The 26392-nt window shown below is 49.7% G+C and overlaps 3 protein-coding genes and 1 long non-coding RNA gene across 4 annotated transcripts in view; all 4 read left to right on the top strand.

The window, feature by feature from the left end:
* The first annotated feature begins 283 nt into the window (after positions 1–283).
* LOC130492436 (uncharacterized) lies at positions 284–3919 on the top strand. The gene is made up of 3 exons (XR_008933885.1): positions 284–357; positions 2399–2470; positions 3803–3919. It is a non-coding gene; the product is annotated as an uncharacterized LOC130492436 (long non-coding RNA).
* A 95-nt stretch (positions 3920–4014) lies between these two features.
* On the top strand, positions 4015–11093 carry LOC130492752 (polycystin-1-like). The gene is made up of 5 exons (XM_056866536.1): positions 4015–4033; positions 4673–5341; positions 6331–6514; positions 9577–9791; positions 10906–11093. The coding sequence occupies exons 1-5, from the start codon at positions 4015–4017 to the stop codon at positions 11091–11093; spliced, it is 1275 nt and encodes a 424-aa protein (XP_056722514.1).
* Positions 11094–11111: 18 nt separating this feature from the next.
* On the top strand, positions 11112–15628 carry LOC130492751 (polycystin-1-like). Its single transcript, XM_056866535.1, has 5 exons — positions 11112–11235; positions 11496–11770; positions 12893–13642; positions 14403–14534; positions 15449–15628. Exons 1-5 carry the CDS (start codon positions 11112–11114, stop codon positions 15626–15628), a joined length of 1461 nt encoding a protein of 486 aa, XP_056722513.1.
* Positions 15629–17206: 1578 nt separating this feature from the next.
* The window catches only part of PKD1 (polycystin 1, transient receptor potential channel interacting), a 30773-nt gene continuing 21587 nt past the window's right edge, over positions 17207–26392 (top strand). The window contains exons 1-5 of the mRNA XM_056866184.1: positions 17207–17300; positions 17919–21538; positions 22474–22620; positions 24516–24659; positions 25439–25718. Coding sequence (XP_056722162.1) covers positions 17207–17300; positions 17919–21538; positions 22474–22620; positions 24516–24659; positions 25439–25718 — 4285 coding nt within the window. The remainder of the gene's footprint in view (positions 17301–17918; positions 21539–22473; positions 22621–24515; positions 24660–25438; positions 25719–26392) is intronic.

The raw sequence follows: 26392 nt of genomic DNA, 5'->3' as shown, positions 1-26392 counted from the left end.
CCATCCCTCAACTCAGACTGGCAGCTGCTCCATGCTATTTTCAATTTTAAAAAAAAAGATCAAACGGTTACACATCTGTATTTAATTGTCTAATCAACCCTATCAAGGACTTAAATTTAGTAGTTTCTTGTGACTTTTTTTAAAGGGTGTTTTGCATTAATATATTTTTCCTGCCATATTTTAACATTTAATCCTGGTGTTCCTGGTGACAGAACAAAGGCAATATAAATGTGAAAGATAAGAAGCTTTACTCTCTTGTCTCTTTCTGTTTCATCCCCCCTCTAGAAATCTTTCCAGTAACAATATCAGCGCTTTAAATGCTAAGACATTTGCACATCTGACTTCCCTGACAAAACTGTAAGTATTAGTTACCATGCTCAAATTCCGCTACCGGGGGCGGGCGGACGCATCCACAGTTGTGCTAGGCAAGCACGGAAGGGGCTATCAGGTTTCCTGTCCGGCATCCTGGGAATCTCTGCTTTCATTAAAACAAAAACAAAAGGTAGTTTCCAAAACTCTGGGGACAAATGTCTGGAAAAACCTCAAAGCTAGAGGCGAGGAACTGAGAAGGAATACCCTCTCTGTGACTTACAAGAAGTGGCAGAAATTGTGCAGCAGAACTAGAATGGTGCAGGTCAGCAGGGATCGCAAGGAACCGAGTTCAAATCCCCGCACTGCCATGAAGCTCCCGGGGGGGGGGGTCTTGGGCTAGCCACACATCCTCGTCATAACCTACTTTAGAGGCTTGTGACGATGAAATGGAGAAAGGAGAATGACGTATACCTGCTTGAAGGATTGCTGGGATCACTTGTACTAGATATTCGTGTGTGTGTGTAAAATGCCATCAAGTCGCGGCCAACTTATGGCAACCCTGCAGGGTTTTCAAGGCAAGAGACTAACAGATATGGTTTGCCATAGCTCAGTGATACAGCATCTGCTTGGCATGCAGAAGGTGCCAGGTTCAATCCCCGGCATCTCCAGTTAAAGGGACTAGGCAAGGAGGAGATGTGAAAGACCCCTGCCTGAGATCCTGGAGAGCCGCTGCTGGTCTGAGTAGACAATACTGACTTTGATGGACCAAGGGTCCGATTCAGTATAAGGCAGCTTCATGTGAGTTCTGTTCTGAATGCCCTTGCCTTCCTCTGCACAACAACGCTGGCATTCCTTGGTGGTCTCCCATCTAATTACTAACCAGGGCTGACCCTGCTTAGCTTCTGAGATCTGATGAGATCAGGCTAGCCTGGGCCATCCAGGTCAGGGCATTTATTTATTTACTTCATTTATATCCCACCTTTCTCCCCAATTAGAATCCAAAGCAGCTTACATCATTCTCCTCTCCTCTATTTTATCCACACAGCAGCCCTGTGAGGTAGGTTAGGGGGAGATTGTGTGTGACTGGCCCAAGGTCTCCGAGCTAGCTTCCATGGCAGAATTTGAACCTGGTGGATTTGAACATGGGTCTCCCAGATCCTAGTCCGACACTCTAACCACTCCGCCATACTGGCTCACAGATAGATGTATTGGGCAGTGTTTGGTTACAATTCTGATTGAATACAGGTTAGGTATTTTTCTAAGCATTATGTTTTATTAAAACAACATAATAACCACTTCCGTTATTCTTATGCTAACTGCAAAAGCAATTGATCAAGGTTATTTATATGCTGCCCTATAACTAAGGAGTTTGGGGGAGAAACAGAAGCTCTAGCCACGACAAGGTCTGAACAGACTGAAAAGAGGGGGGTATCGGTGCCCAGGTCTCCTGAGCCACTGGATTGTAAATAGTGGAACTGGCTGTGATTTTAAAGGCCTCGGTTCCTTGGTTTCCTGTGTTGCCTCTGCCAGCCAAAGCCCCTGCCTTCCTGATCGTTGCCCAAAATAGGGAGGAAAAACGAGGCAGGCACACGAGGGGGACTTGTCAAGCCTAAGCAGGTTGAGTAGGTGAAAGTTTTCGACGTTCCTGTGGGCCCTTTTGGCTCCTGGTGCCAGAAGGGAGAGGTGGATTCACGGCAAGGCCCAGTACGAACTAGCTGTTTATCCTGCTGGATACCTGGGTCTGCAAAGACACCCGGGCTGAAATTCTATCTCTGGGCAGCAGGCCAGGGTGAGGCCTACGGGCTGAAGTGCGACTCCCGCGGTTTCTGTGCAAAAGTGGAATTTATGCCTACAGGAAGTCAAAAGGCGGTTGCTAAATGAGCAAGCGCTTTGGTGCGTTTTGCTCTGAACACTGGGGAGGGAACACCTCCTTACAGCTGATATTCAGGGAGCAAGAAGGTGCATTTTGCTCTGAACACTGGGGAGGGAACACCTCCTTACAGCTGATATTCAGGGAGCAAGAAGGGGGGGGAAGGCTTGTGGCACTCTGATGATTATCTCTCTCCTTTTGTCTCTCTTGCTTCAGAGATTTAAGCAACAACAAGATTTCTACGTTAGAAGATGGAGTATTTGATAATTTATTTAATTTAAGCGAAATGTAAGTCCAAGCACATTTTTATTTTGATTCTGACATTTCTGAACCGGCCCTTCTGGGTTGCTAAATACAGTTTGCATTCCTCCAGGGCCCCGGCTCTTTGACTCTAGCTGGTTACTGCATGTTTAAAACAATGCTATTTATGATGGGGTCGCATCCTGTGGACCTGGTCCCTCCGTCAGCTCTTTACACCACGGCAAGGAGCCTTCTGCTGATAGCAGGAGACTACTCGTGTGGAAGAAGGCGCCACTGTTAGCCGCATGGATTTGTGGGATCCAACCCGTAATTAGACCTGCCTTTCAAAACGCAGATTACGTTCTCAAATTAAGACCCCATTATTGAGGGATGTGTACAAAGATACTGTGAACTCTTTCAGGGCTGAATTACAAGTTTGTGGTGCCATCGGGGCTGGCCTTTGGGGGAAATCTCAGCAGGGGCCTCCAAATGCAGCCTGCAGCCGGCAAGCCCTCTTGAGCATAGGACAACTCTACTTCTGAGTTAATATGCATAGATTCCAGTTACAAAGACAGTGGGATAGAATGAGGCAAGCATAGGGGATGTTTGTTCTGTGCTTTGTGTTCGAACAATACATTACCACCTAACCCTTGTATGACCCATTAAGTCCAGAGTGTGAAATTTACCTACCTGCAGCCTTGCTGACTCTTGCTACAAAAATTGCATCGGGTCACAAATCCTGCCCACTCTCTGGGGATGGCCGTGGTCCAGGGTACCCCTCCACTACCTACTGTACATGGAAAAGAATCCTGGGTTATCAACCTCCTTAGTTAAACCTTTCCCCCTCCCTTTCTCTTTTATTCTCCATGTTACACAGGAGTTACAGCTAGCCCCCCACCCCCTGAATTCCCCTTTGTTCTATCAAACTGACATTTCAAAAGGCATGTCATTAGATTTCGACAGGCATGTTTTTAATCCCTTTGAAGGCTTTTGGAAACTCCCCGTTCTCTTCCTTTCTGATTCCTCGTTCCCCCTATTGGCTATAGGCCCGCCGTAGCTTTCATCTGATGTGAAAAGGCAGGGTGCTCCTTAATGCAAAACTCGTTCTTCTTTTCTGCTTATAATTACAGCAATTATTAGCGGAATGAATTATTTGTACAATTCTAATATTTGTGTGCTTGTGTGAGGGGGATGGAATTGCACTAATTACTGCGTGCTTCTTTGGTTGTTGACCATATGCAGTTCTTTATAAAGCGGGGCGCTTAAAAGGGGTGCAACTAGGGGCAGAGGGGTATTGGCGGTTGGCCTAATTAATATTCTTGCTGGCCTCCTCTTGTGAAGGTACCACGTGGCCCGTCTCACTGCTCTCCTTGTTTCCAGAAACCTAAGTCTGAATCCGTTCCTTTGTGACTGCAATCTCGCCTGGTTTCCCAGCTGGGTAGACAGAAGAAAAGTGAAAATTGTGCGCCCGTTGGATACAAAATGCGCCCAGCCACCTGAGGCGGCCAACCTTCCTCTTTTCAACGTGTCGTTCACCGATACTACTTGTGGTAAGAGGAAGGGGTCAGGCCCCAGAAGATAACAAATCTAAGATGGAATTATACAGAGCAGGTCACAATTAATAGCAATGCCTTTGTCTAGGGGGGCTTCACCAACCTGTCAGTGTTTTGATTCTTTATGTTTTGATTCTTTATGTTCAAGGAGGCCAAATACTTCCTTTCCTTATATTCCAGAAATTGGAGTTCAGCTTTTGACTGACTTTTAGGTGACTCTCTTACAATTGTTTCTTTTATGCCCATCGTGTTTGATTGTAATGTCTCCTAATGCGCCATATTATCCTGAGCCAAATAGCTAAGGCCTCAGTCGTATGTTAACCACATAATAAATGTGCAAGTTATTGTGCTTGTTATCGTCTCTAGTTCTGACAGCCAAACACGCAAAACTTCATTCCAGTGTTCTCCTTGCGCTGCACTATTGATAAGATGCATTGCTTGAAGAAACAAGGAAACTGATACTTATACTAAGGCCTGCCCCACTAGTGCCTGCAAGTTATTATTTTGTTCCCACGACACAGGAAAGCCTTACACCTCTCCCTCCGGTTTGCTTCTGGGTTTTCATTCAGCCTCGCAGGAAAAGAGGGATGAATACTTTGGGAATGAGTGGAGAGGTGCAATCAGGAAAGGGCTTGTGAGACTGTGGTTTGGGATTTAGGATTTATGTGAGGCTTCTTTTGCGTGTATCCCTCTCCAGGGGCTGACTACATCGCGTGCCTGACAGACAATACCACGGGACTGGCCGATTCTGTTGTCCGGTTTGTATACAACCTCCCTCAGAACTGGACAAAGGAGATCTGCAGCGCTCACTGCTACGTCGAAGGCCAGGACTACGGGGGCTTCAGCGATGACGGACACTGTCTGTGCGGCGCTGCTCTCGAGCCAAACTCTTCCACAGACTGTTTGCCATTTTGCACGGAGCTGTTTCCCAGGCCAGTCTGTGGGGGGCCTTCCATCGTTTCAGACGTTTTCCTGGCTCAACTGCCCATTTCCTTAGCGGGGCCAAGGCCTCCTTCTAGCCTTTACCAAGCGGTGGCTTTCAGCGCCAGCGTCCCCCTTGCCATCAGCACCCTCCAGTGGGACTTCGGGGACCAGACCAAGCTTTTCAACACCACAAAGGCAGCCGTCCTCCACAAGTACTCTTTGCCCGGGCGCTACAACGTCACCGCCACTGCCGCTGCAGGCAGTCATTTTACCTCAGCACAGACAGAAATTGAGGTGGTGGCCCCGCCAGCAAAGATAGAGCTTCAGTGTCCCCCTTTAGTGAAGACGAATGAAAGTTTGCAGCTGCAGATAAGGAACCGAGGGGGGACTGGCCTGTCGGCCGTGTACAGCATCATGGCACAGGATGGCGAGACTGAACGAGGTGAGTTGAGGCCTTGAATTTGACAGGACACACATCTGGGAAGGATTTCCTTTGTTGAATACAGGTTAAGGGTGGACGACCTTTAAAATCCCTTCCAGCTGTAATCTTCATGTAACCAAATAGGTGTAGAATCCTAGAGTCGAACGGGACCACCAGGGTCCTCTAGTCCAACACTCTGGACAATGAAGAAAATTTACAACTACCTCCCCACCCCCAGTGACCCCTACTCCATGCCCAGAGGATGGTCAAGGTGCCCCCCCTCTCATCATCTGCTTAAGGGTATAGAATCAGCATTGCTGACAGATGGCTATCTAAACTTAAAAACCTCCAGGGAAGGAGAGCTCACCACCTCCCGAGGAAGCCTGTTCCACTGAGGAACTGCTCTGTTAGAAAATTCTTCCTAATGTCTAGACGGAAACTCTTTTAATTTCAACCCGTTGTTTCTGGTCCAATCTTCTGGGGCAACAGAAAACAACTCGGCACCCTCCTCTATGTGACAGCCCTTCAAGTACACATAAGAGAGAGGATATGATATTATCATATCCCCTCTCAGTCTTCTCCTCTTCAGGCTAAACATACCCAGCTCCTTCAATCTTTCCTCATATGATTTGGTCTCCAGACCCCTCACCATCTTTGTTGCCCTCCTCTGGACATGTTACAGCTTGTCTACATCTTTCTTAAACTGCGGTGCCCAAAACTGAACACAGTACTCTAGGTGAGGTCTAACCATATCTATGCATGGCATCCAAGCTCAAGGACTTACACGAGATAAATCAGCATACTCACTGCAAGCATGCTGCCTCTCCTGACTTTCTGTCCCCCCACCTTGAGAACCGTTCAGATCATCTGCCGGGGTAGTTTGGAAGGGTTGCATCAGCTCCTGTTTGGGTCTGGCCCTGGGGAGGGGGGCTCCTTCCTCTGCAAGGGTCTGACCCTTAAGCTTTGCGGGAACAGCCTGCAGGGGTCCATGTTGTTTCTCTCTTGTGCAGAGGTACACCCGATGTGCCCCACGGACAGCGTGGTCTTCCCTGGGAACAGACACTGTTATCAGCTGGTGGCGGAGAAAGCTGAATGGCTGGAGGCCCAGCGACATTGCCAGGAATTTGGCAACGGAGACTTAGCCTTTGTCAGCAGCCCGGAAATCCAGAGTTTCTTGGTGTCCCAGGTCACCAGGTGAGTAAGCAAAAGGCCTGTGTGGAGCTTCCCTTAAGTCCTGTCTGATTTTAATAGGGCGAAGCAACACACTATACGGACAAGCCACTGTTCGTTAGACCTGTCTCTTCTAGAGGTGGTGAATACAGGAGTGGAGTTGTGCGCATTTGCAAAGGGTTGGGATGGGATGGGGGCACTCGACCCCTCCTGTGCCTCTTGGCCCTCTCCTACACCTGCTTTCAAAGGGAAGGGCGGGTTTGCACGGGGACATAAACAGGAAGGGAACCCAAAGCAAATTCCCAGGGTAGGGTGACAGGGACGGTTCAGTCTTCACCGGGTCTGCACATCTGTGACTTCATAAGCCTCAGGCACTCTGCATCTGTAAAGGAGTTGTCACTCTTCTGTGTTTCCGGGGTTGAAAACAGGCCAATGTTTGGGAGCTCCTTTGTCCCCGCTCCACTGTAGGTGGAAACATTGGCTCCTAGTAATGCCTTCAGGAGCCAGTGTGGTGTAGTAGTTAAGAGCGGTGGTTTGGAGCAGTGGACTCTGATCTGGAGAACCAGGTTTGATTCCCCACTCCTTCACATGAGTGACAGAGGCTAATCTGGTGAACTGGATTTGTTTCCCCACTCCTCCACATGAAGCCAGCTGGGTGATTTTGGCCTAGTCACACTCTCTCAGTCCCACCTACCTCCCAGGGTGTCTGTTGTGGGGAGGGGAAGGGAAGGGGATTATAAGCCGGTTTGAGTCTCCCTTAAGTGGTGGATAAAGTTGGCGTATAAAAACCAACTCTTCTTCTTCTTGCTGCCGAGAACATGGGTTGTTTGAGGGTCCCCTTCCTCCCAGCTTGTGTTCTCGCTGCCTTCCCACTGCATGGCACCCCCTTTCATCTGCCTTGAGAAAAAGCAGCCTGTTTTCCTCAGAGGCTGGGCCCTGACGGGATCTCCTCCGCTTCGAAGCCTGCCCGGGCAACAATCCGTGTGCCTGCATTAGATTCCCTCCAGCCTCAAAGATGCCCCTTTCCCTGTTCTGACCCAGGCAGGCATGATGGGCAACTTGGCCAGGACACGTGGTCTCTGCTGCCTCCTTTTTAGCGCCTGTGGGTGTTTCTAACGAACTGACACCCCTTCCCAAAGCTTACCCCCACGTGGAAGATATGACCTTTGATCCTGCCCTTGTCCCAAATGGCTGCTCTCACCCTGTCATGTGCAGAGCCATCACCTTAGAAAGGCCCTCTTTGGGAAGGGTTCTCGCCATGCAGCTTGACTATTGTTCCTCCCGTGCAGGAAGACTATTCTGAAGCTGCAGAAGTGGACCAGGGAGAGCTGCTTCCCTGCCCTCAACCTCACGGCTTCCCTTCCCCCCTTCTGTCCCGTCATCCACTTCTCTGCATTGCTTTGGTAGATTAATCCTATTAGATAAACATGGGAAGCGATTCCAGGATGCAACTGGGTGTTTTTTTCCTCCTCCTCCTCTCCCCCTGCTTTTAAGTTAGTGGCAGACGATGAATAGGGGGTGCTGTGGAGTGTTTTCTTGGAAGGCCCTCAGCTTCCATGGTTTCTTGTGGGAAAGCAATGGCAGGAGAAATCTGTTTCCCATTAGACTGTGCAGCAGCCAGGACACACACCCACTTTCTTTCTCTCTCTCCCTCTGTCACTGGAGGGCTCCCTCCTCTTCTGGGCCGCGGCTTTTTGTCCGCCTGTCTCTGTCCCCCTAACCTGTCCCCAGCCCAACAGAGAGCCCCCTTCCTCCGCACGGTCGTATGCACCTTCTTCCTTGCGATCTCCCTTCCGAAAGCGCACCAACCGCCTCTGGGAGCTGCTGAGGCCAAGGGGTGGGCCGCGGGGGCACCGGTCCATCTAGGCATTTTTGAATGACTCTCTCGATGAGGTCATAGCTGGAACGGGAGCAGGAAAATCTCTCCAGGCCTCTCGGAGATGGCAGGTAGTTGGCCACTTCCCCGCTCTGCCGCGCTAAAGTGCCAGTAGCTCGGAAGCAAAGCACAGCAGCGGCTTGTTCTTTCAGCATATTTTTAAAGCCCTTTTCTTAAAAAAAAAAAACAAGAAAGAAAAAAGAAATTAAAAGCCCTTCTGCTTTGCAAGAGCAAGTTATTTTTGACGTCGTTTTCTTGCTGCGAAAGCTCCTTTTAGCATGACCTCATTTGGCAAAGACTTGCAGTGGTAAGAGGGGGTTGTTTATGACCTCTTTGCCGTGCCGTTCTGCCTGCGGACCTTGAGGGGAGATGGGCACAGCTGAGGTGTGACTTCTTTTTAAAAAGGACACCCACACAAAAAAAGCCAAGGATTCTGAGTCCAAGTTTACAAGAGGGCAGTATTCTGCAATATTCCAGATTCTGCAGCCATGGGAGGCCAAGCCTGCGAGCTGACTGAAGTACATCTTTGGACGATATGTGCGAGTATGAGATCACACCCATGCAGTTTGCTTTTTCAAAAACTTCGACTTTTCTATCTTGGACATTTTTATCCTGTCCTTCTGCCAAGGAGCTATGGGAAGCATACACAGTTCTCATTTCCCCCTTTGATCTGTCCAACAATCCTTTTAGGCTGAGAGAGAGAGAATGAGCTGAGGTTGCTCAGCATGCTTCATGGCAGTGTTTAGGGGCGTATTGTCCTCTGTTTGCCGGCTGCTACCTGGCCCTCTGGGGAAAGGTGGAGGGGACAAGCTGGTACTGGCTTACATATGTTGATGTTTGACTTCACAGGTTATCACTTTGTTCTGATAGCTGCTTATCTTTGATATTTCTTAATCTCTATTGTCATGAGTAACAAATACAAAATAATGTAATTGTCTGCAGGGCAACCTTATTATTATTAGCCACCTTATTATTACCTATCATTTCACAAACAAACATCGGCCTTAATCTATGACTCGATCATGCTATGATTCTGTACTCAGAAGCATCTAAAGAATTTAGTGGCTTAGAGCCAGACTGGACATTAAATATTGTATTATTACTAAACAATGAAATGGGTTTACCAGCAAAGCCACGTCTCTCCGTTTGCGTGCCCAGCCCTTGTGTCTTTCTGATGAATCCTCTCAACTTTGACTCTCCCCTTGCCAAGGAGCTTGGACGTCTGGATCGGGTTCAATGATTTGGCGCGCCCTGGCGACCCGCGGCAGCGAGAAGGCTTCGATCTGCAGAGCTGCCAGAACTGGCTCCCCGGAGAGCCGCACCCATCCAACGCTGACCACTGCGTCCGGATGGGCCCCACCGGCCAGTGCAACACGGACCTCTGCATGGCAAAACACAGCTACGTCTGCGAGTACAAGCCGCAGGGTAAATTGCGCCTTCGGTCCCTTCCAGGCCAGGCCTGCGCGCGTCTGCTTTAAAAAGAAAACCAGCAAACAGGGTTAACGTGCTAAGAAAAGCCCCATTCTGCGAACTGTATGAATTACGCAAAGGGAGTACATTTGCACAATTTCTCTTAATCTTTTGAGCCCATGTGGTGTAGTGGTTAAGATTGGTGGTTTGGAGCGGTGGACTCTGATCTGGAGAACCGGGTCTGATTCCCCACTCCTCCACGAGAGGCGGAGGCTAATCTGGTGAACTGGGTTTGTTTCCCCACTCCTACACATGAAGCCAGCTGGGTGACCTTGGGCTAGTCACAGCTCTCTCAGCCCCACCTACCTCCCAGGGTGTCTGTTGTGGGGAGGGGAAGGGAAGGCAATTGTAAGCCGGTTTGAGTCTCCCTTAAGTGGTAGAGAAAGTTGGCATATAAAAAACCAACTCTTCTTCTTTTTCTTCATTCTATTTTGCGGCTTTTACTGTCTCTCACCCCCTTCCCATCCATATTCTCTGGCTTCTCAGCCTACCCTGGCATTTCTTACTCTATAGTGGGCAGATCATGACTTCTGCTTCTGTCTAGGGACGCTTTGACTTCCAGCTTGGATGTGGTAGATATTTTTTGCTTCCTCTCCAGCTCAAGGTGGCTTGCCATAAGACAAGACCACTCAAGACCCATAAAAAACAAATTACACGCCCCAAAACCAAATTGCATAATAAAAATTGTGTGGACAGCTCCCCTTAACTTTCCTTATGGCCAGAACTCTCCAACCTGTTCTATGTTAAATTGGGGGAAAGATTCTTGACAGCTGTTGACACACGTTCTCCTACAAACTAAGCGGAGGGAGGTGGGGAACAGTAACTGAAAATTTTTGCGGAAACAGGAAAAAAAGAAAAGCTTCCTTCTGGAATGTGGATAGACAGGTCAGGGTGTATCTGATTTACAGCGATGCTTCCTTAAAACAAGGATATCGGAGACACGGTGGAGTTTCTGCAGGTATCTAAGATCAGCAGAAAACTGGACATAAAGCTGGGTTTTGCACATATTTGTGTACATCTTGTGCAAGAGAAATGGAGAGACTAATTCCCTCCCCATGCCTCCAAGCAGAGATACTTCTGAACACGGAGTACTTCTTCCTGGGTGCCCTCGCCTTTGATGTACACGCAGCGGTGAGCAACGTCACAGAAAAATACCATCTGTCGGCCCCATCCGGACTAGTGGAGGTGAGGAACATCTCTGGCCCTCTCCTCTCTGCGAACCCTCCCAGGGGGTCCCAGCAGCTCTGTGCAATGTAGGCTCTTGTTTTGCAGAGGATGGCGTTTCCCGGCTGGGTGTTTCGGCAGAGGGGCTTTTTAGTGGCCTTGGAGTTTGTGACCCAGGAGCTGCGCCACACCGTTCAAGTCCGGTTTCAGGTGCACCGTCCAGAACTGGGGGAAGGTGAGCTGCTGTTCCTCAGGTGACTGGGAATTCACTGAAATGTCCTGACAAGGAAAAGTAAACTGGCTTCCTGTAACTTGTCACTGATTGAAAACGCATAGCGTCCTAGAGTTGGAAGGGTCCTATGGAGGGCATTTAGTCCAACCCCACGCAGGAAATCCAGCGCTTAGAGCATCCCCGGCAGAAGGCCTGCCCATCCTCTGCATGAAGGTCTCTTGACCCAACCAGCTAATCGTTTGTTTCTTTCCCCCTGCCTTCAGATTGCGAGGAGACCACCAACATCACAGGCCTGCCCCTTGCTTCTCAAGGAAACGGGACTCGGTCACCGCTGGACTGTTCGGCTGGGTTCCAGTGGTGCCCTTGGAGCAACGCCTGCCTGCCGCTGGAGAGCTGTTGTGACCCAGCAATGTGTGCCAACGGCTCCGCTGCCAGCAAGGCTGACCCCAATCCTTGCCTTCATGAAAACCATCTCCGGAACAGGCTGCTGGAAGAGTCGTTTTTTGACGTACTTCCTGGACCCTCCAAGCAGTATCTCGTAAGTGCCCTAATAGGTGGTGGAACTCAAGGGCCACCGGGACTTTTTTCAGTGTGGGGCTGAATTTGCAGTTGCACCTTTTTCAAGAGGTTCCTCTGTCAAAGAAGAGAACGGTGGGAGTTGGTGTAGGGTCACGGCTAAGTGGCAGCATAAAATCAAGCTTACTGCAGTGGTATATACGTGAAGTGCTTTCAGCTCTTGAAGTGCGCTACGCAGATGTTAGTGGTTTGCTGGTTTCTTATGATAACATAATTGTTTTACCAGGTTGATAATTGCACACATTTTATATGGGAGACATATACAGCCCACATAACAACTTGAGACAATCTTACCAGATGTTTGTATAATTGGTAATATATTATACAACCTATTACATGCCTGGTCTGATATATATTGTCTGTATATGTATATGTGTGTGTGTTTTACATGGGTTTCAGTTGACCACTGAGGAAGGCCAAATAGATATCAACCTTAGGAAATGCCATTGTGCTGTTTTAACGTTTTTAAAATAAATTTTTATCTTGACATAACGCCTTAAATAAATTATATTTTCATTATCTATATATTTTATTTATTCTACCCAACCTTGTGTACCCAGCTTCTGTTTTCTAGGTTGGGTTTCATTCCCCTCTTTTTTCTTCTGCCATGGAACTGTGCTGCTGGGCTTCTCCTTCCAACACACCCACCCGGAGTGTTGTCCTGTCTGATTGCCTTCGCTGAGCACAAGGAAATATTTTCTTCCCAGTTTGATTAGATCCTTGTTTTATTCACCTTCCCTTATAAATCTGCCTTGTTTCTCTTGCTTGAGCTTCGTGACCATCTTTGCACCTGTTCTCTGCTTCCGTCGCAGGGCAGCCAGACTTGCAAAGGTTGATTAGCTGGACGCTTTGTGGATGGGTGGGGTTTGGTGTTCGGGCTGAATTCCTGGGCTGGCAGGTGCATCAAAAGGAAATCTTTCCAGCCATTCCCAATCAGAGCGTCATGTTGTGTTTGTGTACATGCAACTGTGTAAACGGCAACCCCCTTCCCCTAGCGTTTAGCGACAACTGACGGGGGTGCTGTGTAAACACCCTGCAGCGAGGACTGGATCTGAAATACTGAGCTTCTCTCTCTCTCTTGCAGTTGCTCTTCAGAGGGAAAGATGCTTTTGTCGGACCCAATGATACCATTAGCATCCAACATGATGCAGGACCCGGCGCCTTCCTTCTTTGCCACCCAAGCCCAGTGCCATCTGACCCGATCAGCTATTTAACCTCAACCTCTTCTGACTGGGACCCTGGCTTCCTTGCCCACGACGCTGCTAGCAGCTGGCGGAATGACTCTGTGTGCTTCCTCCGGGTTCTCTTCATGGCCGAAGAGACGGTGCCCATCATCGGTCGAGAGAATTCTGGCGTGGATCGCTATGGCCTCTACTCTGTGAGAGCCACCGTAGACAATGGAGTCTTCACCACCAATCTGTCCTGCAATTTCTGGGCTGTTCCTCCCGTTCAGGGTCTCTGTGTCATTTACCCTGCAGTTCAAGATGGCAAGATCTATGTGCCGACCAACCGCACTTGGCTGGTGGTGAAGGTTTCTTCGAGGGTGAATGCATCTGCCGGCTGGCTGGGGGGGAACCAGAGCTTCCCCTTCGAAAGGCACTGCCCCCCCACAGTTGCTCCGCTGACGGCAGAGTGTGCCAGGGAAACCAAAGACTCCTGGTTCTCTGTAATCACACTGGATGGCATTGGGCAGAACTTCAGCACTGTCGTGCTGTGGGCAGAGAACGCGGTCAGCTCCCAGAACATCAGCATCATGGTGAAAGCCGAAGAGCCCATCCGAGGGCTGCGGGCGACCCCAGACCCTGAAACCCGAGTCTTGCTGAACAAACGAGTGGTGAGTTGTGGGAAAGGTGCCGGGATGCACCGGGGGGGGGGGGGTGAATTTCTGAAATGCGTTTAGGTTCCTATCCCAAATACAGAATTACAAATAAATACTCAAACAGGGGTTTGCTACCATTCTGTGGGAGTTCAGAAAGCACTCCTGGGGGCGAAATTCAATTTGCTGTGAATCTTAGTTATCGTTCCAGGGAAAGTTCCTAGGTTTCCAGCCCTCATGGTTGCAATGTTTTCCCAAGAGCTGTGGGTGATGTCCAGTGAAATTGCAGAGGGGGCGATACTGAATCTTCGGCAGGTGGGGGCTTCGCAGCCCAGTACAGCTCCATTCCACAAAGAGCAAAAGCAGAATGAAATTAGGCAAAAAAGGGAAACTGTGGAAAATTTCAGGTCACTGAATTCAGCTCTCTTGGGTGCAGAATTTGGATTTCCTGACTGCAGTTTCTTTCGATGCGGAAATCCTACCTTATCAGTAGCTAACGTTACCTCTGAAAGGCAGTGAGACCACTAATCTGTGCTCACAAAGCATCATTCGCAAGGCCCTTCTCCCTGTTTTTCTCTCCAGCTCTTGTGCTGTAACAGTAGCCTCTCCTCTCCTGCTGCTGGCCTCTCTTTTGGTTTTTGGTAAAGGGAGGAGCCCAACTGGCAGCTCTTAGAAGTCCCGCCTGAGGCTGGCAAGCCTTAACGGTCAGGCGAGTGTTCATGCAAAGCGGCCTAGCATTCTCTCCCAGATCTGTGCCTGTTGTTTCCACCCGTTTCAGAGCTATGTCCCCATGATGGATGCCGGATCAGATGTCACCTTCAGGTGGACGGTGGATGACAAGCCCTCCTTCACCTTCTACAATAACGTCTTCAAGGTCGTCTACCAGACACCTGCTGTGTACAAGTTGTCGGTAAGCTGAGACCTCCCACTTCTTGCCTCTTTGTTTTGTCCTGCTGGAGGAGCCAGATGTTGTGCAGAGATCCTTCTGAGGGTGCTTAGAGAAGTCATCATTCCCTCCTAGTAAACTCCCTCCTGTGTTCCCCCTCTGCCTGCACAGGTGGGTGCAAACTTCCTCCTAAGCAGCTCACCTGCATGGCCTTCCAAGCCAAGCGAATTTTTGCCAGAGTCCAACATCTGGCTCGAAGTGGGAGGAAATAATGTAATTTCCTTTGCCTCTTGGTTAGGGTAATTAAAGATGAGCTTCATACCAAGGGTACATTGGTGTTTGTCACCATCGATACCATCGTGCTGAGTGATTATGATCTCGCTAAACTTCTCCATCTGCAAATAGAAATCTCGGGATCAGTAGGAGAGTGGTAGCATTCATGAGAGGATGGGTATGGAGGACCCGCTTAACAAATGGTTACACACCTGCCAGAAAGTTACCTCCTGGTAAACTCTCTCCTGGGTTCTCCCTCTGTCTGCACAGTCTACTTCTTTGCTGTGAGCCCACACCAGCAGAAAAGCAGAAATTGTGACGGAGGACTATGTGCAAGTGGCAGGTGTGCCCACAAAATTTCGTGCCTGACCATGCACCTTTGTGAGACAGCAGAGATCTTGAGTGGAAAGGGCCTTCTAGGTCATCTCATCCAACTTCGTGTTGGAGTATCAAGTCCACAGCTATGGCCACTGTCCAGCCTCTGCTTGAAGGAAGGCGGGGGGGGGGGAAGGCTTGCGAATCGCCGAATGGTCCTGATTTTCAGTGAGCAGATTTTCCAGAGGGGAAGGAACTTCTTGAGGGCACCGTTATGCAGATGCCCTAGAGGCCCGAGGTTTGTGGAATCTGTGGCATGACAAAAAACCGCTTGCCTTCGCTTTGTGCAGCTCACAGCCTCCAACCACGTCAGCAACGTCACCGTCAACTACAACATTACTGTGGAGAAGATGAACAGGATGAAGGATCTGATGGTCTCTGAGATCCCCTCGCTGATCCCTCAGAATACTACTGTGGACCTGTCTGCTGTGGTTACGGTGGACTCTGCCGTGGACGCCACGTTCTTGTAAGTGTGCTCATTGGGTTTTTTTCCTGCTGCCCCCCTCCCTCATACACCTCAAATAAGCAACGCAGTTAGAGTCCTCTTTAATGACTGTCAGATGATTTGGGTTGTTCCCCGCCCTTGCCAAAATATGACTTTAAATGCTTCACAAATAATGAGTTAATGGTATATAAACAGCATCTGCACACAGAAACATGAAATTTCTCAAGTTGTCAGGCATAAACCTGCAACTTATCATGTAGAAACTTGATTCAGATCTATACATGTTCACAGTCCAAATTATAGAGTTGGAAGGGAATTATAGAGTTGGAAGGGACCACCAGGGTCATCTAGTCCAACCCCCTGCACAATGCAGGACATTCACAACTACCTCCCCTCCACACCCCCAGTGACCAGAAGATGGCCAAGATGCCCTCCCTCTCATCATCTGCCTAAGGTCACAGAATCAGCATTTCTGACAGATGGCCATCTAACCTCTTCTTAAAAACCTCCAGGGAAGGAGAGCTTACCACCTCCCGAGGAAACCTGTTCCACTGTTAGAAAATTCTTCCTAATGTCAAGACGGAAACTGTTTTGATTTAATTTCAACCCGTTAGTTCTGGTCCGACCTCCTGGGGCAACAGAAAACAACTCGGCACCATCCTCTCTATGACAGCCTTTCAAGTACTTGAAGATGGTTATCACATCCCCCCCCCTCAGTCTTCTCCTTTTCAGGCTAAACATACCCAGCTCCTTCAACCTTTCCTCATAGGACTTGGTCTCCAGACCCCTCACCATCCTCGTTGCCCTCCTCTGGACACGTTCCAGCTTGTCTACATCTTTCTTAAATTGCGGTGCCCAAAACTGAACACAGTACACTAGGTGAGGTCTAACCAGAGCAGAGTAAAGCAATACCATCACTTCACATGATCTGGACACTATACTTCTGTTGATGCAGCCCAAGACCGCATTTGCCTTTTTAGCTACCACATCACACCGCTGACTATCAGTCTCTCCTGTACAGGTCAGCCCAAAGCACCCGTTTTTAAGGCAAATCTCAAGAGCCAGGCCGGTGTAGTGGTTAAGAGCAGAGGTTTGGAGCAGTGGACTCTGATCTGGAGAACCGGGTTTGACTCCCCACTCCTCCACATGAGCAGCGAAGGCTAATCTGGTGAACTGGGCTGGTTTCCCTGCTCCTACACATGAAGCCAGCTGGGTGACCTTGGGCTAGTCCCACCAGTACTGAGCCCACCTGTACCGAAACCAGCAAAATCTTTTCAGTGGCTTGGCGTAGGTTTCACAGGCTCATTTTCCCCTTGCAACTCTGTCTTCTGCTACTGATGAAACTGGACATTGTGTACTGGCCTAGAGCGTGTGGTTATTTTCATTGGCCAGTTGATGGGACAGAACGCCCCCCTCCCCAAATTGCTTAAGCCAAGTCGACTGGATTAGAAAACTCAGAAAAGAAATAAATCTGGGGGAAATTTGGGCTCAGTACCTGAGGCGGCAGACATTTTGTTTCTCCATTAGTCTACCTCAACGTCTGTTATCTTCTTCTCTCCCCAGGTGGGACTTTGGAGATGATGAACAGATTGTTTTCCAGTTTATGCCTCCTTATAACGAGTCTTTCCTTGTGCCGGATCCCAATGTGCATCAGGTGGTGATTGCTCAGAACGTGTCACATATCTACCAAGAACCAGGTGAGAAAAGTTTCGGCATCTGTTGCACACGTGGGATGTCTGCGTAGGGAGCATCCCCCCGTTCCTCCAGCTCTTGAATAGATAACAGTATCTCTTCACCGATAACAGCAAGCGGATAGGAATAGCAAGAAAGCAGGCCCTACCAAGGCTGTATCGAATCTGTATTTTCCTGTTGTCTCTTAAAACTTTGCCACCCCCTGGGCAAAGAGTTGGATTTGACAGATGTTCCGTTGTGGCGGTTTCTTCCACTTCAAGGAACCTTCTGCTGATGCAAGTCACTGTTCTGCCAGCGGAAGTTTCCCCATGTACGAAGAAAGCACGCGCTTTAGTGGAATCAATCTTTAAGATCCTTCATGCGTTGTTAGTTCTCTCAGAAAAGCACTCTTCTTTGAGCGGTTCTCCATGCAAGATCTGCTTCTGGTATCATGTTCCATCATTGCAAGAGATTGACCTTGGCAAGAAGGGCTTTGTGGTTGGTGGCCCCGAGACTCTGGGATAGCCTTACAAAGAGGTCCAGTGTAGCACCAGAGGATTTGTAGCGAGGGGCAATTGCATGAACAATGTTTCCATGAGTGTGAAGAAGGGTGTCTTAGCCTCTTTTTCTTTTTTCCAATATAGGCCAATATACCCTCATTGTTTCCGTGTTCAACGAGTTTGAGAACCTGACCTACTCCACTGCTGTCCACATCTACACTTGCCTGCTGGATGTGACCATGGAAGCAAAAACAGAGGTCCTGGTTGCGGGTCACCCTGTCACTTTTGAAGCCTACCCTCTTCCCTCCAGGTTTGGAGTCTCCTACACTTGGGATTTTGGTGACGGTTGCACGGTGTTTGTGGAAAGCCAGCCTACCATCGTCCACAGCTACAGTCAGAAAGGGATGTACAACGTTAGCTTGCAAGCCAACAATAGCATCAGTGCTGTGGAGGTGTTCGAGTTGTACCGCGTCTTTGAAGAGATCAGCGGGCTGAGGGTGACTTTGAATGAAGCGATGGAGCTCCGTACGCCGGTTGAGGTGAATGCTTCTGTGGAGACGGGGGACAATATCACCTGGATATTTGATATGGGTGATGGGACAATACTGGAGAGTTCTGTGGGCTCTGTGAAACACATCTATTTAAAGGAGGCCAACTGCACTGTCAACGTGACGGCGGTGAATCCGGTCAACTCCGTTTCCCAAGCAGTGCCCGTCCAGATATTTGTGCTGATGGTTCTCAAGATCGAGCCTTCCTCTTGTATCCTGGAGCACCCTGAAGTACAGCTCACTGCTTATGTCTCGGGAGATCCCGCCAACTACATTTTTGACTGGACCTTTGGGGATGGCTCCTCCAATGTGACGGTGGATGGGGACCCCATGGTGATACACAACTTTACCCGCAGTGGTGTCTTCTCACTCTCTTTGGTCCTCTCAAGCAAGGTCAACAAAGCGCACTATTATACTGTGGTGTGCGTGGAGCCAGAGATAACCAACGTCACACTGTTCAGTCCACCGTTTGTCATGCTAGGCAACGAGAGCAAGTTCCAGGTCACGGCCTCACCCCCTTACAACTACTGTTACTTTTGGGACTTCGGGGCCAACGACTCAGCTCGATTTGGCGGGACAGAAGTCAGCTACACATATAAGATCCCAGGGAACTATTTAGTCACGGTAACAGTGTCCAACAACGTGTCTTTCAACAACGACACAGCCATTGTGAAAGTCCTGGAGCCAGTCGGGGTAGCCAAGATTGAGTCCAATGGGTCAAAGGTTTTGGAACTGAACCAGATCTATCTGTTCTCCGCCAATGTAAGCGGCACCAAAGTGAGCTACTTGTGGGATTTTGGGGATGGCACCAGCCAGCTGGGAAAATTCATCACCCACTCGTACAACAAAACTGGTATTTACACTATCAGCTTGAGAGGCTGGAACGAGGTGAGCCACACAGAAGCGAGACTCAACATGACGGTGAAGAGGCGTCTCCAAGGGCTCGCCATCAATGCCAGCAAGACCATAGTCCCGCTCAACGGATCTGTGAGCTTCGTGGCTACCTTGCTTGCTGGCACGGCCGTCCGGTACTCTTGGATCTTGTGTGACAGGTGCACACCCATCCCCGGCACTTCCACCATCTCTTACACTTTCCGCTCTGTCGGGACCTTCAACGTGATTGTCACGGTAGAGAATGAGATTGGGTCTTTGCAAGACAGCATTTTCATCTCCGTCCTACAGCAGATTGAAGGACTGCAGGTGACCAGCAGCGACCTCCTGGAGGACACCTTCTTCCCCACCAACAAGACGCTTCATCTGCAGGCAGCAGTGAGAGAAGGGACCAACATCTCCTACACCTGGTCAGCCCTGAAAGAAAGTTACTCTGTGCAGACGTTCACAGGTAAGACTTTCTCCTTACTTGTTATGGAAGCAGGAGTCTATGTTATCCATCTGAACGCCACGAACATGCTGGGGAGTCTGGCGGTGAACAAGACAGTGGAGTTCATTGAGCAGATTGGTGTCCTGAAGCCTGCTGCATCTCCTAACCCTGTGGCGGTCAATGTTTCCATTAACATAAGCATCAGTGTCACTGCCGGGACTGGCTTGGTGTATACTTGGTACCTGGAGGATGGTGTCATTCTTCTCACTTCCAGCCCTTTCATCACCTATTCTTTCCAAAGCCCTGGTATCAAGGTAATCATGGTTACAGCAGAAAACAAATTTGGTTCTGCCAACGCAACACTTCTGGTATTTGTCCAGGAGCCAGTGGTTGGCCTGAAGATCCAGGCTGTAAGCCTAGACAGCAGTTATGTCAGGTCCGGTTCGGTAGTGAACTTCCGTGGAGAACTCGAAAGGGGAACTGATATAGCTTGGAAGTGGAAGATGCTGAACAGAACCTTATCAGGCCAGAGAGTAGCTCTAGAGTTCCCCACGGTGGGCTTCTTCTCTGTCTGCCTGAATGCTTCCAATGAGGTCAGCTGGGAAGCGGCTTGCCACAATATCACTGTGCAAGAGGCAGTCCAGGGTCTACAACTCCGCATGAACAAGGAAGTGGTGGAGCCTGGGGAAGAGGTCTCCTTTGTTATTGAAATGTCTTCCGGCTCTTCTGTGAGCTATGGGGTGAGCATTGGTGGGGATCGTATGGTGGCGCTCAACACCTCCATCTTCACCCACGCGTTTGCCCAGGTTGGAGACTACAAAGTAAAGGTCACTGCAGAAAATCATGTTAGCAGGGTCCAGGTTGAAGTCCTCATCGTGGTGTTGGAGCCCGTCTCTGGCTTGTGGATCGTGGACTGCTGTGAGCCAGGCACGCCAACAGGGATTGAAAGGCATTTCACAGCTGAGATCGAGACAGGCTCGCGGGTATCTTATTTGTGGCAGTTCTCCTTAGAGGAGGAGCTGGGACATTCCCAGGTGGTCCTGGAAGGCAAGAGTGTTTCTTATACACCAGAGGTTGCTGGGTTGCTAGAAATCCATCTCACCGCTTTCAATGGCCTGGGCAACCTGAACATAAGTGTAGTGATTCATGTCCAGGACCCGATAGTGCAGTTTTCTCTCAAGTCCATCGAACCCTTTGCCAACCGGTCAGCATTGTTCGAAGCATCGGTGTTCCCCAGTGTAAGGCAGGTCACGTTTTGGTGGCAATTTGGGGATGGTTCACCAGCACAGAAGAGCCTTGTGGCATTCGCCAGCCACACATACCTGAGGCCAGGGGATTACCTGGTGGAGGTGAACGCCACCAACCTCATCAGTTTCGCCATCACCCACCTGACGGTCACGGTGCGAGTGCTGGAGTGTGAGGAGCCAGAGGCGGAGCTGGTCTTGCCTGCACAGGTGGTCATGAAACGGTCACAGAAGAATTACCTGGAGGCCCAGATCGACCTGCGGGGATGCTTCAGGTACCAGACAGAATACTTGTGGGAGATTTACCGAACCTCCAGCTGCCTGCAGCTGAGGGGCGCCAACAAAGTCTACTTGCCCGCTGTGGATGTGAGCCGGCCCCAGCTGGTCGTCCCCAAGCTCGCCCTGGACCTTGGGAACTACTGCTTCAAATTCCTGGTCTCTTTCGGAGACACGCCCCTGGCCAAGAGCATTTTCGCCAATGTGACTGTCGTCCCCAACAAACTGGTACCTATCATAGACGGGGGGTCATACCGTGTGTGGTCTAGCACTCGAGACTTAATCTTGGACGGTGAGAAATCCTACGATCCTAACCTCGAAGACCGGGAGCAGACGCCGTTACACTACCGATGGACCTGTGTGTCATCCACCAAGGTAAGTGAATCTTCTTTGTAATACCCCTCCCATCTTCTGTCTGGGATATAAGGGCTCAGGGATCTTCCTTCCTATTTTGTATCTGATGAAGGGGGACTCTTGAACGCTCATACCCCGAAAATCTCTAAAGCGCTACTGGACTTGAATCTAGCTTGCCCTATAGCTTCCACTTTGTCTTCGGAGCCTTCTTTCACTGCTAGAGGTAGACTTGAATATGTCATCATACCAAAGGCGAGAATCTAAGTTAGCAACCACTTCTGTCCAAGAGCCGTTTTGGGAAGTGAAGGTGGACATGATGGGTATCCTTTTTCCTTCCCCCTCTCTCTGCTGCCTGAGGGTCTGCACATCTGGGCCAATCGTTTGCTTTCAGGAGGGTCAGCAATTTGGGGAGGGCACATGGCACCCCTAAGGGCAACCAGGCGCTGACCCAAGACATGGGTACCTTTCTGTCATCACTGAGCTATCAGATCCACAGCCTCAGCGGGGGACAAAAAGGTCCCTGTGAGGAGTGTTTGGCTCCCCACCAGATTTGTACCTTGGTGCCTCCCGTTTTAAGGATGAAAAAGATTAGACTGGTTCGCAACAGGAAGGTTACCAATCTTTAGTTTGGTATCCTTTGAATTTTAAAATTGTTCTTCAAAGGTATGTGGTTTGGGCACTGTGTCCAGAAGGTGCCACGTCAGCTAAAAGAAAGCAACCCAAATTTTTGGTCGTTGGAGACAGTGTGAGGGGTGGAGTGGTTTTTAAAAAAACCCTCTGCCTCCCCTTGTTCCTTTGGCATGCTTTATGGGATAAGGGTCCTGGATACGGGAGAAGCAGTACGCACTCCAGGTAGGAGTGATCATCAGTTTGGCACAGAGGGCATTGCTTCTCTTCCATGGGCAGGCACCGAATAGCTTTCTTTCCTCCCCCCCCCCTTTCTTCCTCATGCACAGAGCTCTTCAGGAGAGTGTGCTCTGAGCTTCAGCGCCACGGGAGGAGTGGTTACCATTTCCCGAGCCATATTGGAAACAGATGTGGAATACACATTCGACCTCACAGTCTGGAAAACGGAGATGAATCCCGAAGCCACCAATCAAACTGTTCGTATAACAGGGGACTTCTCTCTTGTTTTTCTGGAGAACAGACTTGCACCTGGGAAGGGGTGGTGGCTCAGTGGTAGAGCATCTGCTTGGTAAGCGGTAGGTCCCAGGTTCAATCCCCGGCATCTCCAGTTAAAGGGATCAAGAAGGAGGTGATGTGAAAGATCCAGGAGACCCTGGAGAGCTGCTTCTTAGTTTGAGTAGACAGTGCTCACCTTGAGGGACTGGCGGTCAGAGACAGTAAAAGGCAGCTTCATGTGTTCGTCCGCAAAGAGATTAGGAAAGGTTTATAACACAGCGTGCACGCACGGGGCGGAGGAACAGCACCCGGTTTTGCTCTTCACACCCTTCTTGCAATGTGAGCCGAAGGAGAAGTCCTGTGCTGACCGCTGGCACTTGCTCCAGATTTCCTGTAAGTGTTCCTCTGCTGCCATGGAAAAACAGAGGCGGAGGGGAGGGAAGGCCTCCTCCTTCTCCCCTACGATTTTTTTCCCCTTTAATCGCTGTGCCTATTGGTAGGTCTGAGAACAGAATGAACAGCAGGGGCATCTGCAGCCAAAAGACCTTCTGGTTTCCATCACCCGTGTGCTTCAGAGACGGCTGGCCATCAAAGGCACACATTTAGTCTGCGAGTGGAAAACTGCCTTGATGTCTCCCCACCCCCCTTCTCCTTTTGGAAACAGAAGGCTGGAAGGGAGGAGGGAGGGAGGGAAGAAAGAGACCCAGTCAAATTTGATAGACTTTCAAGGACATTCTGTACTATCTCCCGCTCTCGCGTCCGTGAATGCAAAACAAAGCTTTGACTGTGGCAGGAAATTTGCAAATGCTGCTGGAACCCACTCTGCAAGAGAGCTGTCCTGCTCTTTCGACAGCCTGCCACGTTATAAAAGCGCAGCTTTTCTCATTCCTGTCAAATATCACCTGTTCGGCCAAGGAGGCTGCAGGCAGCACAGAATTCGGTTGGGATTTAGAGAAAGGGTGAGGAGGCATGCGGAGATACTTCAAAATTGCCGAAGCTCTGAAGAGCTTTCAGTGGCACTCCTACGCAGCGATTTCGGAGAGCTCCGTGGCAGGCGTGGTCCCAGGACGGCAGGCAGAGGTCTGGGAAAGCCGTCCCATGTGCAGTGCAGCTGGAGATGCCGATTCCCCTCCTCTCCCCATTTGCCATCTTTCCTCTGGACGCCTTCAAGCCCGTTTCATAAACGCCCTTTGAACGCATTAAAAGTTATTTTTAATTGATGTGCTTCCTGGCTTTTAAATTAAACTGCTAAACATTTTTTTTAAAGGAGATCTGCGTAGCACTTCTCCAGAGAGCTGTTCAAGCCAATGAATGGTAATACAACATAATTATTTAAATAAAACAAGGCAGTTGTAATGATCAGCGGAACGGCCACTGCCATGCAAATCTCAATAGAGGGTCTTGACGGAAGGCAGCCAGGTTCCCCCCCCCCCCAGGAAATACTGTGTGTCCCCCTTCCCTATTTCCAAGGGAATTTTGGAATGGGCTGTGGCATTCTGCACTCTTTCTATGCTCCCTCAATGTGGCGGAAAGCACAGGAAGGGAACAGGAAGATCCTGTATTTTTTTTTCCAGTGCCGGGTCGTCCTAACCCCGTAGACTTTATCATTGTAGGTCCCATTCTTTGCTCTTCCTTGCAGAGATGAGCACAAGTCAAGGTCAAAACGGTGGCCAAGAATTGTGGTGGAAAGGGCTGGCTCAATCCCGCTAGAGCCCACCCCCCAGGGGGAGATGCTGCCTGGAGCCAGGGTGGTCTCCCTTGGTGACCAGTGAAGAGCACGTTGGCCATGGGGAAAATTTGGCTTTGGAGGGAGAACATCTGGTCCCGTGGGATGTTCAGGGCTCCCTTCACACAATGCTGTCACTTCCTCTTCCAGGTGTTGATCAAGGAAGGGACGGTCCCCATTGTGGCACTGGAGTGCGTCTCCTGCAAAGCCCAGTCTGTCTACGAAGTCAGCCGGAGTTCCTACGTGTACCTGGAGGGGACCTGCTTGAACTGCCAAAACAATTCCAAACTGGGGGTAAGGGGACTTCTGGGCCCGCAGAGAAGAGCCTGGCATGACTTGCTGGCCTGTTACTTGTGCACCCCTAGCCCACCACTTTGTATGATGTTTCTCAGACTTAGGCACCCTCCGTCTTTGGGAAAGGCATGAACGTGAGTTCTGATAGATAATAAGCAGGCAGGCTTTATAGATCGGAGGGCGTGGCTTCTTAAAATCAAGCACAGGGGAGGGAGAGAGAGAGAGAGAGAGAATCAATACACCATTCTTCCTGTATGCAATCACAGCACCCCTCTGCTGGGCCTTTCCCAGTAGTTGGTCATACTGTGGTTGGCCACTGTGTGAGACAGGATGCTGAACTAGAGGGACCCTCACTGGATCCAACAGGTCTCTTCTGATGTCGAAATCTCTGCCAGCCAGGCCACGCAGGAGCCTCTAACTTGGAGCCCGTGCACCAAACCTCTGAGGTTCTGCAAAGATCCCAGGCCTACCCGGTTTATTTCCTGTGTTTTTCCCTCTTATGAAATATTTCATGGGCGGGTGATGTAATGCGGGAGGCTAAAAGCGGATTGCAGGGTGGAAGTATTCCCATCAGACAGTTTGGACCTGTTCCTGTGCTTTTTGGTCCAAGCGCATGAGAAACGGGGCTGTGGCATCAGCCAAAAATGTGCCTGGAAGCTTGAATGTAGAAACCTTTCCCCCCTCTGGTTTGAAAAACAGTGGAGGTCTCTCTTCAGTTTTCAGATTACAAAACTGAAACTTTTCCCCTTGGTATTTCTCTTCGTTGCTTCTCTGCACAGCGGTGGGCAGCCCACAGCTTCAAAAACAAGACTCTGGTCTTGGACAAAACCACCACCTCGACGGGCAACGTGGGGATGAACCTGGTCTTGAGGCCGGGGGCTCTGAAGGACGGCGAGGGATACACGTTCACCTTCCACATCACCGATCTGGCCATGGGAGAGGAGGGCTACGCCTCCATCGACCTGTTTCCGAATCAGCCTCCTTTTGGGGGGTTCTGTCGGCTGTCTCCCCTGGGGCATGTCCAAGCACTGACAGCAAAGGTTCACTTTGAGTGCACAGGTGAGGACTGGCCCCCCAGGGCATCAAACCCTGGCTTTGAGAGCAGGTTAGATTTAGTTTCAAGGGTTCCCAGCAGGGGGAAGAGAGCCCGCATGGTGCAGCGTTGGGTTCATTTGAAGCTCCCTTTTCTCATGCTCACCCGGAGGCCGGCAGCTCTCTCTTAGCCTGACTGGTCTCACAGGGTCATTATGAGGCTAAAATGACACAAATCCTTCTAGGCTACACCCACCTCCTTAAAGAATGGTGAGAAGAGTTTATGAATCTGTTTCACAGCATAAAACTTTGGGAGCTGCATATGCCTTCTAGACATTCTAGACCAAACAGAGTTGGTTTGCCATTGCTTGGCTCCATGTAGCAACCCCAGACTTCCTTGGTGACCACAAATACTACCATTCAAATACTACCATTTGGTGACCACAAATACTACCATCCAAATACTACCATTCAGGGCCAACCCTACCCAGCTTCCGAGATCTGATGAGGTCAGGCTAGCCTTAGCTCAGCTCTTACTTCTCTTAATTGTGTCCTTCAAATCCAGTTTTTTAACAATCAGGTTGCAGCTAACTTACGGCAACCGTGTGGGGTTTTTAAGGCCAGAAACGAACAGAGGCGGTTTGCCATTACCTGCCTCTGTGTCACCACCCTGGCCTTGCTCCCATCCAAGTACTAACCAG

The sequence above is a fragment of the Euleptes europaea genome, chromosome 21 (assembly GCF_029931775.1).
Source record: "Euleptes europaea isolate rEulEur1 chromosome 21, rEulEur1.hap1, whole genome shotgun sequence".
Lineage (NCBI taxonomy): Eukaryota > Metazoa > Chordata > Lepidosauria > Squamata > Sphaerodactylidae > Euleptes > Euleptes europaea.
Note: the sequence above shows the minus strand (reverse complement) of the source record. Positions and strands in the feature narration are given on the sequence as shown.